This window comes from Phaethon aethereus (assembly GCF_964289735.1).
Source record: "Phaethon aethereus genome assembly, chromosome: 5".
Classification (NCBI taxonomy): domain Eukaryota; kingdom Metazoa; phylum Chordata; class Aves; order Phaethontiformes; family Phaethontidae; genus Phaethon; species Phaethon aethereus.
The window spans coordinates 27,094,882-27,105,402 of NC_138579.1; the positions used below are offsets into that span (position 1 = coordinate 27,094,882).

Here is a 10,521-nt window from a genome sequence, read left to right on the forward strand (position 1 = left end):
CTGGGTGCCTAGAGCTTTCCAACTTCCAAGTAATGCACCGAGATGAGTGAATTGGGTGTCGTTTCCAATAGCAGTGGTGGGGACTGTCTGAGATGGGATCTCTGGTTCTCAGTTTCAAACCACCTGCTTCCCAACCAGATGATAAGCATCTGGGCCTCAGACTAAGTCACCCATTTCTTCCTCCAGCTGTTCAACTTGGTTTGGGTGACAGAGCTTCTGGTTTCTTGGCATAAGCCCGTAGCTGCTCCCTGCTTGGCTTCTGTTCTGCTCAGCCCCTGGTGCCCATGCTCCGTGTGGGTGTGGGAAGAATCAGTGTTTTTCCACTCAGTGTTTTGATGAAGCTGGAATGCAGTTTCCTACCCAGAATGGGTCATTAATGCCGTGGTCACAGGATGCAGCCTTCCCCAATGACCATGAATGATAAAGTCTCTGTCAGGAATTCACCTTCTTTCTAGAAATGAGAGGCTTTCCCAGGAAAATTGGAGATGGGAAGAGGCATGGTCTGATGCTCAAGATTTCCTCATTTCTCAGGAATGAGATTAATTTTATTCCCCTTAAATTTATTAGCAAACTGACTTTGAAATAAGCTTATGGGATTGGTAGGATCCCTGGGAGCAGCTAGCTTCCCCTGCCTTATGTGAAGCCTCTGGGGAGTCCTGAGTCCCCCTCACCTTTGCTGTGAGAGTGGGGTTGTGATTTCATTAGGCTTAAACCATCCCCATCAGTGGCAAGTCACTAAAATTGCCTTAGGTCTACTGGAGTTCGATAGCCTGTCACCTCTCCTAGACTACTTTCTAGAGACTGTGCCGGGGGAGCCAGCATTCCCCATTTGTCTCGAGAGGTGGATGCCAAACCATTTCCTTGTATCTTATGCTCCTTAAATACTTCTTTGGTGCCTATTGCTAGTATCTTGGAGCTAAATCAAGTGCAGTCTCTCCAGTGCAGTGTCCAGGGCAAGGATCGTACCAGTGTGCCCATCCGTCACTACCGAAGGAAGGCTAGGAGGACAGCCCTCCTGGGAGGTGGTGAGCGTCAGGCACCCTGGCATGGCCACGTCGCTTGGTTGCCCTTGTGACTCTGCTCCCCTTTCCCCCATGTGCGTTGGAGCCAGTTCTCAGGTTAGGGTCCCGGCTTGAGGGTTGTTGTTGCGGTTGGAAATGATTTGAGTTGGTCACGTTGCAGCAGTGCCTTTGAGGAGTGAAGAGTTGAGCCTGAGCCATGTCCAATAAGCAAGCACCGAGCTGATGGGAGTCGCTCTCCTGCAGTGCACTGCTATCCTCATTTCTCAATGCTCTGCAGTTGGGAAGCTAGGTGCACAGACTGGATTCCCCTTGGATCTAGTGGAGGATTAGGGTCCCTGACGGAGGATGCCCTGTGCTCCGCAATCTCATATGTGCCTTAGAGGATTCACGCTATCCGGGTTGTGCCTGTTACAGACCACAGATTTTACACCAGCCAGCTATGCAACCAAAAAAACCAGTTTAAAGCCAGCACTTTTGTCTTGGGCTGAAAACGGAAGGGCAAGTGGGCAGAAGTGCCTTTGAGCAAGTTTCAGACCCTTTTTACTTCTCCCCTCTTGCAGCGCTAGTTCCGTATGTGTTGGTCTCCTGCTAGTATTGCTACCGAGTTGTTATAGTGGAACACAACTTATGCCTGCTCTGACACTCTGGCTGAAAACTAGTTTGTCGTTGTCGTTTTTTGAAAGGTTAAAGGGTGGAGTGGTTTGGAGTTTCTGTTTAAATAAATGTTTAAACTCATTCTCCTGTGTTCAGAGTCTTTTTTTTTTACCAAGAGAGGAAGGGGAAATATGCATATAGTCAGCTGGCTTCATGACATTCTGTTGTTTGTGTGCTTGGGTGGTTGTTTTTTTTTTCTTATAGAAAGAGGGACAAGGGGCTTGCAGGTTCTTCGCTATGGGGAAAAAAAAGTCATGTTCTGTGTCCCTTCATTTAAAAAAACCAAAAACAATAAACAAACAACAAACCAATTCTATTCTCTTGCTGCTGCATCTCTTCCTAGTGACGTCAGGGGGCTTTTGTGTGTGTGTGTGTTTATTTCAACAGTTTGAGTGCCAAGTGGGAAATGAGTAATGGGAAGAGACAGGCTCAAAGGGAAGAAATACCTGTTTCTCTCGGAACAGCTTCTACTAAGCTTTAAGGCCTGCAGAAGGGAGAACCTGCCTGACACCTGCTCAGCCAACTGTTCCTGCATGCTCTTAATGTCCGTCACTTCTAACTTCTTATCAGGGTTTTTAGTAAATTGTGAAATGTCTTGAGAGGCAGAGCTGGGTTAAAGACTTAAACTTAGCACTGGTCTGGATACTGAAGATGCAGCGTGTCTCTGAGAGGCGACTGTACTGCAGTAGCATAAGAGGAGCCTGACCTGGTGTGAGTAACATGCCTTGAGTAGTGCCAGGGCAACACTAATGATGATAGAAAAGCAGCAGGGTGTGCTGAGCCTGATGCTTTGGCTAAACTGTTACTAAGTTTTAAACCAGCTATTGGAGACTTTTCTGGATACTGCTGTCTGTCTTGACCTGACACAATAGCTCAGCAAAGAGGCGTGAACTGCCCACGGTTAGCTCCAAAACAAAGATAACAAGTGAAGCCTGGTGATTTAATTTCAGTAATTTTTGTTTAATCTACCGTTTCAATCTCAGTGTTAGCTGTTTGCCTGTCACTTAAGAGAAGTCCCCAACAGATGGATTTGTTTTACAGTATCAAAAGCTTTTTTGTGTGTACCTACCCCAGTCGCCATTTGCACTCTGCTGACTTTTAGGGTCCACTAAACACAGTCAATAAAACATGGTGCAAGGGAAATGGATTTAGTACCACTGCCTGTCCTGTAATATTGAATTTCTTAACTACTCTTTGTTTAATTCAGTTACACCTTTAATTCAAGGAGGCTTCCATAAAGCTTCCAGTTTACCCCTTTCCTACCTCTTGTCAGCTCTTGCTATCTTATATTTCAAAGCGCTGAAGTTAGAGCAATTTGGATATAGGAAATTATTTTCCCTTGTTTCGAGTCTGTTTTTTCTCTCCTCTCTAGGTTTGTACATTCATACCTGCCTGGCACAGTGCAGCACTGACCTATTCTGGGACCTTCATGCTTCTCTAGGATGTGCCAAGGGTTTGGGATTTCTGCCCACATATCTACAGAGCAGAAGCTCTCCAACTTGTTTCAGGAGTCTGGTCCACATGTTGCAGGCTGGAGTGTTTCTTCATATTCAGCTTCTGACTACTCCAGTTTAATCTAGTCGCTTTTCATCTTTTTCTATGTTCCCATGAGCTGCTGCTACATTACTGAAGGAATTGCAAAAGGAGCTGCTGGAATTTTTTTGTTCCTTGTTTGCTTCCTGTTGCTACTTTCTCATACAAAGTAGTCATTCTTACTTTGAGAACACAAACCACTCTGTGACCATTTAAAACAACTTTTACACAACAGAACTAGTCTGTTGTGTAAAACTAGTATTAAAAATCAGAATCTGGAAAAATAACTGAGAAATTTGCAGGAACCGTCACCAATTATAAGTAGATGATTCTCTAAAAGGGTCTGTAGGACACATTTTCCCCCAAAAGACCCTTCAAGATGTGTGTGACAAACAAAGACCTTTAGCATGAGGCCAAAATCACTAAGAACTAACTTACAACTCAAGAAGAAAGCAAAAGAAGGGGTATATTTTTGTCATAATTCCCTACCATTGCAGCAACTAAGATGAAAATAAGCAGATGATTCAAGGAAGGGCACAAATCTTGTATTTTAGAGGTCCATAGCAACTTGACCTGCAGGAAAACTCCAAGTTTGTGTATCAAAACTAATCGTTGATTTAACCCTGAACATATGAGTGAAACAGGTAACAGGTTTTCTGATGTGAAGTTCCTTAGTGTACTGTCTGGGGGCATTTGTGTTTTTTTTTTAACTGTAGCAGTTCTTAAACATTTTGGATGGAAATTAAAAAAATAAAAATTAAAAAAATCAGAAGCCAAGTTAGGAATTAAGAGAAGGTTGCCATGGGAAGGAAATTCCTTCTCGGCTCCTGAAATGATACACTGAAGCACAGAATGGTTGCTAATCTGTTCTTTGCACTTTATACAGGAAGCTTGGAAATAGGAACAAATGCTCTATATCACGCTTCTTAATGTTAACTCTTGCCATATGCTCCTTTCCGTGATCTTCTCCAAGTCCATCTTGAAACAATATAGGTTCCTTGCCTGTGCTAATCTATTTGGAAGGTTTTTCCATGACCTCACTTCTCTACTACTCGCTACTACTTAGAAACCTAATTTCCAGCCTGACCTATTCATGACCTATTTTTCATCGTGTGGCATTATTCTTTAATTAAATATTTCTTCTTCCACCCTTGCCCAACTCTGAGTCCCACCTATTGTATGTGGTAAGTAACACGTTGGGATGGTTCTTCTGTTGTCTCGAGTGTGTGGCCGGTTCGGAGTATCTCTGCTGTTCTATGCACATGAATTGACATGTGGACTCAAACAGTAAGTGTCTGCTACTGCCAGCTTTTCTAACCCCCTGACTGTCTGATCCTGAGCTTCTTGTGTTAAGGAAGCATTTAATAATACTCTTCCCAGTTCTCCTTTTCTAATTCAAACCATGTCGCACTGGATTTCTAAATGGTAGTGTTACAGATCTTCAGCTGGTAAGGCACAGCTCTAGGACTGTCACCAGCATTCTAGAAAAGCATCTAAATAAACTCTTGGGCTGCTGCAGAACAAGTGTGGAATAAAGTGACCTACACAGCTTTCATTATTCAACTGCACAGCCCTACAATGAATAGGACACAGCATGAGCAACGACCAAGCAGCAGCTCTGCATCCTGTCGTCTAGCGCAGATACCAAGGACAGAAGAATGCAGCAGACTCTGTGCTGCAAACAAGTGAACTGCTTACACAGCTTCCTCCTCTCCTTCTGTCTGACTTTTCCAAATGCCTTGCCTAAATGCTAGTGTTGAAGAATGTAGAGTCCTCTCTGTGGCAAAAATAGAGGAACCCTTCACATCCCAGTCTCCTGTAGGTAGCTACAATAAAAATGCTATACCAGCCAGAACTGCTGTCACTGTTAGCATGTTCAGGGTGAACATCTGCACCTACAGAGCAGTAGAGCAAACAGAAGGCAGATGCTCTGTTTGGACCAGCTCTTCTTGTCATGAACAGCACTGCTCTATGCTTTTGGAGAAGAAAAAAAAAGAGTCTGTAGCCACTGATGAGCTAAAGGAGAGCAGCTCTCTTCATATCAGACATCACTAGTTAAACAAACAGACAAACAAAACCCCAAGCCTCCCTAACCTACAGGGAAAATACTATTCTGAAGAACAGCCCCTTTCTGATGACTGGTTTGCTTCTCACTGCTGTCCTGCTGACAGCCTGTAGCAACAACCTTTCTTCCCTTCTCAGCTGACTGAACAGCAACAGACTTAGACCCACACTGAGACTCCATGTTGAACTCACTGGATGGAAGAAGCAGGCCCCAGAGGGGGTCCCGCACAGGGCGATCCTGGGCGCAGGTCAAAGTACATGAGTTCTAGTATTCTGCTTGTATGTCCTGAGCTGTTCCCTTGCTGTTATGTACGAGCTCAATACTCACAGCCAGCATTGAGACTAGGGAAAGTGCAAGTGTCTGTGGCTGGAAACCTAGCAGAAAACAGGCAGGGAATTGCAGCAGCAGGTACAGTTGGGCACCGCCTCAGCAGCGCCTCCTCTGTGGTGGGGGTGGGGGCCTATTTGTGATGGTTTTGCATTTGGGAATATGTCTCTCAGCTGCTTGGGGAGCAAATCGGCGTCTGCAGTAGGGGCAGGCAATGTAGTCTGGGTTTTCGATGGGAGGCAACGGGGGCAGGTCAGACACCTTCCCTCCTTTGGAGAGGACTTGCTGCACCTGGCGGGCCTGGCGGAGGGTCTGGATGAAAACCTCGTGCTTCTGTCTCCAGTTGTTCTTTCTGGGTGGCTTATTCTGCAGAAGGGAAAGACAGTCAGAGCAACTGGCACCACTGTCAGCCTCCGCTCTCAATCTTATGCTCAGGGTCCAACTCGGGTCACCTGTCCCTGGGCATTCCCTTTTGATGTAAAACCCTCCCTGGGAAGCTGAGTCCTACAAAGGGGATCAAAAAGACCAGCACCAAGGAGGAGTTGAAGGAAATACTGATCGAGACATCAATACTTAGAAAAAGCTTGAGAGTAACCAGAAAAGTCAGCAGTAGGTCCAAGGAACTGGAGATGGTTGCTATAGTTGCTTTGCAGGAAAAGAGCTGCATGTTTCCACTGCCTTTGTTTTAACAATCTGTGTTATTACCTGCATTTTCAGTCAGTTCCATGCAGCCCCTAATGTCACAGAGCTTTACTGCAGCAGGCCCAGTGTGCATCCTGAGCATCCTGACTACAGCAAGGAGTGAGCTTTCTGCAGGAGTACACCCTTGACACATTACAAAGACAAGTCTGTTAGGACCCCCGCCCCCCATCTATTAGATTTTAAATGGATCTACTTATCCACCTGGCACGAACGTTTCAGAGGCAATAGCTGAATTGTATCCCTTAGCCCTGTGTACGTGTGAAGGCACTCACACCTCAGAATTAGATGTTGGGGTGAAAGGAACATGAGCAGTAGATGTGGATCAAGGGAGGCAAAGGGACTGCACATTACCTGAGGCCTCTCTGAGCTCTTCCACCGCTGGTACTGTTCCAGTTCTGTGCCCCTAGCTCTGGCCCTGCTGGAGTCAAACACTTTCCTCTTGGAGCTTTGGCTCTTGCCACAGATACTCATGTGCTTCTCAAGCCTGGTGCAGAGAAACTTACGCCCGCAGAAGCTGCACTGTCCAAGCCCCCCCTGCTCCACAGCACTGGCAGCCTGCACATACAGCACCTCTAAAGATGGGTGGTCACCAGAATCTTGGTCTGAGAGGGCCACCAGAGAAGGGCTATGTTTTGGGGCCAGCTCTGAACAAGAGGCTAAACGCTCCGTTGGTATGCGGTCTCGAATTTTGCTGTTGCTGGCCACCAACCGCTCCTTCTTGAGTTTCCCCATACCCAGCTCTTGGGGGTAGAGGGTGGTGCCAGGCTTGGGGATAGTGACCTCTGCAGACTGCACCCCATCAAAGACCCCATTGCGTGGCCTGACTGCAACTCTGAAAGTTTTCTCTTCAGGGTGCCTTGCAGCCTTCCACTCATGGGTCCTCTCTGCTTCTCTGTTTCTTCTCTCCTCTGCCTCGACAAGCGCCTTCTCTCTTTGAATCCTTCTAAGTTCCTCCTTTGTTCTCCTCAGCTTCTCTCTGAGGAGGGCCTCTTTCTTTCGAATTTCCTCTTCTAGGTGCCGTCCATCTGCCTCCAACTTTAGGATGTAGGCCAGCTCTCTCTTGTACAGATGGGAGGCTGACTGTTTAGGCTCTGCTGTCCAAGGAGAGAGCATTGCAGCTAGCTGAGACCTCCCTGCTGGAGACTTCCCTTTGCTCTTTGAGCGAGGCCTACTATTCGGAGCTTCCTCCACATACGAGGAACTTCCAAGCTGTGCTGTGTTAACCACTGGAACACTCACACCATTGTGGTGAAAAATTGGTTTCAGGGGATGGGCACGGTCCACTCCTTCTTTGCATCTGGCTACTGATTTAGCTGGCAGAGTCTTGGTCTGGCTGGTGAGATACTGGCTCTGCAGTCCAGCTGAACAGAAGCCTCCATGCCTGGAGCTGTGTTGACTGCTTTCTGCAGAAAGACAATATGAATAGTTTCCATTCTTCCGGGCACAGAGATCTTTTAAACTTTCCCCTTTGTCAGGGATGAGTTCATGCTGAAAGTTGTTCTTCTGGTGTTCTACCCGGGAACTCGGAACAAGCTTAGTAGCTGCCACCACAGAATCTACCGGTGGAAACAAAGCCATTCAGAGCCTGAGAAAGAGACTGAGGTTAGAAGCAAAGTCATTACAGTCTATTTGATCTAAAACTGGACAATTTTTTTCTTAACAGTCTACATCTGCAGGCAACAATGAGAGGCTATAATAAATATTAGCAAAGATTTGGTAACTTTTCTGGTTTCTGTAAATCTTTATGTTCCTTCCACCTGCGAGCTCCCATGCTGCCTCTTCCAGCCCCAATCGTTTATGCAGCCACATAATGATACTCTTATTTTGCTCTCCGTCTGAGCTCTGTTTCGTTGTTGTAGCAGCAGAAATATGCTGTACAGCCAGGGAAATTATTATACTCCCCCAGGGCGTATCCCACAACCTGTCCCTTCAGTTTTGGCATTGTAGATCCGCCAGTGTGGCACACAGGTCTGACACGCAGACGACCGGTAAAGCTCAGTACAATCTTCCCGTGGCTCGCTCTACCACATCCCCCGAGGTGTGTCAGGTACCCAGGCCGGCGGCGCGGGGCGAGCAGGTTACCTGCGGGGCTGCGGCCAGCGCTCCGCCCGGCCTCCTCGGCAACCTGCGTCGCCTCCCGTTTCGCTCATCGGTCTCCCACGGCCCAAGAGCCTCGGCACCTCCTTCTCCTCCTCCTCCCCACCACCCTCGCCACGGGGCAACGCGGAGCTCTGCCCCCCGCCCTGCGCCTGCCGCCGCCCCGGGCGCCGTGTTGACGGCTGTTGCCTGGAGACAGGCACGCGAACGCCAGTTCCTGCGCCGCTCTCGCCGGCGAGCGGCCTCTCAATGGTTTCCCCGCAACGCTCCCCTTCCACTCCGCTCTCTGGAGGACTCCACCTCTGTGGCCGGGTAGGGGCGATTGACCGGAGGGCGAGTCGATATACATTATTCATGAGGCGGTTAATGAGGGAACAGCCCCTTCCCGGTCGCTCGCGGGTCTTGGCTCTTCATTGGCCCCAAGGGCGAGCAAGGCTACGCCTCCAGCGCCAGCCGTGCCGCGCAGGCGCAGCGGGGTGTGCGGCGGTCGCGGCGGCGGCAGGAGGTGAGCGACGTCTCCATGGCGGAGGGCGAGGGTCTGGTCTCCGTGGACTATGAGGTGTTCGGCAAGGTGCAGGGCGTTTTCTTCCGGAAGTACACCCAGGTGCGTGGTGTCGCGTCGCGTCCCGTCTCGTGGCGCACCCCTTCCTGAGGGGCGGCCTGCCTGCTGAGGTGCGCAGTGTCCTCTGTCAGCGCTGCCGTGGCTGTGGCAGCTCCTGTGGGCGCCTCGGTGGGGCTGAGCCACGGACGGACTGGATCTCGGCCATGGGCCGGACTCCAGCTGCTTCTGAATGGGGACTGTCTTCTCTGTGTTGCTGGCAGCCTGTGCTGCGTTATGTAAGCGCAACTGAAAAGTGTATTTCAGCCCCAGTTTTTCACGCAAAAGAATATAATGAGTAGTCAGGTGAACCCACTGCTGCTTTCCTTCTGCCTGAGCCATAGGGACTTCCTTGGAGGTCTGTGTCTTACCTATAAAATTGGTTCCCATATGTGAATGTCATTCTGTAGCTCTCTTACAGTTGGGATTAATCTCATTTTGCTCTGCATTGTCTTCTCAGGGGGAGGCTAAGAGACTAGGACTCGTTGGCTGGGTCCAAAATACTAGCCACGGCACTGTGCAAGGACAAATTCAGGGTCCAGCTGACAGAGTACGGGAACTGCAGGAATGGCTCAGGAAGACAGGAAGTCCCCAGTCCCACATCAGCCGAGCTGAGTTTATCAACGAGAAGAAGATCGCGGCGCTGGAGCATAAGGACTTCCAGATTTTGAAATAACTTTGTCCAGGAAGAAGCCAAAGCTGGAGCATGAGCTGCCCTCACAGAACATTCCCCCTCTTCCCCATTTGTTCTGTCAGCCGATATTCAGCTCTAGAGAACTTTATTTTATTACGTTTCTAATTTATTGGTTTGTTCTACTGTTAGTCTTAACTCTCAGCCTTTCACAGAATTTAGGCAGGTAGAGGAAGAGCTATGCTGTCTTTATTAAAGGGGCTGTTCAGGGACATAGCCTTTTTATTTTGGAATGTACGTGCAGAGTGGGCTTTGAGTAGTTGTACATGATTAAAATTTGTAATTTGTATGGTGTTGCGCTCACATGAAAGAAATTGCAGAAATAATGCTGATATGAAAAATTGCTGTAAACGTGATTTCTGTGCTATAAATGCTTGAGAAGCTATTTATTTTGTTCCAGAACTTTTTTCTTTAGAATAAAATTGCTTGGAGCTTGCCTCTTGTGTGGAATGGATGTGTCATATGGGTGTTAAGCGGATCGCAACCCTTCAGTAATGGTGCTGTTGCCAGTACCTGTTCTTGCGGGACCGTGTGGTGGTACGAGCAGCCTCTGGTGCGGCCCTGCGGGGAAAGCGTGCTTCCCGCCAACGCTCCTTGCTCTGGTCCCCTCGGGCTCGGATGAGGCCCGGCCTGGGACAGGAACTACGGCTCCCAGCATGTACTGCTCGCGGGCGCCAGGCCTGCTGGGAGCCGTAGCCCCGCCTTCTTCCTTAGCCCCACCCCTCCCACAGCTGCGCAGGCGCCCTGTGCTCCCTGCTGGGGCCGTCGCTCGCCTTGCTTTCCTGCAGGCGCCGCGTGCGGGCCCGGCAGCTCGCGACGGTTGGTCTCGCGC

At 48.7% G+C, this 10,521-nt stretch overlaps 2 protein-coding genes across 2 annotated transcripts; one reads left to right on the forward strand and one right to left on the reverse strand.

Moving 5' to 3' along the window:
- Window positions 1-5,700: 5,700 nt before the first annotated feature.
- ZC2HC1C (zinc finger C2HC-type containing 1C) lies at window positions 5,701-7,881 on the reverse strand (the record flags this gene model as incomplete). Its single annotated transcript, XM_082000828.1, has 2 exons — window positions 5,701-5,967; window positions 6,655-7,881. The coding sequence occupies 2 exons, from the start codon at window positions 7,879-7,881 to the stop codon at window positions 5,701-5,703; spliced, it is 1,494 nt and encodes a 497-aa protein (XP_081856954.1).
- A 1,039-nt stretch (window positions 7,882-8,920) lies between these two features.
- Window positions 8,921-9,674, forward strand: ACYP1 (acylphosphatase 1; the record flags this gene model as incomplete). Its single annotated transcript, XM_082000551.1, has 2 exons — window positions 8,921-9,004; window positions 9,459-9,674. The coding sequence occupies 2 exons, from the start codon at window positions 8,921-8,923 to the stop codon at window positions 9,672-9,674; spliced, it is 300 nt and encodes a 99-aa protein (XP_081856677.1).
- Window positions 9,675-10,521: the final 847 nt, after the last annotated feature.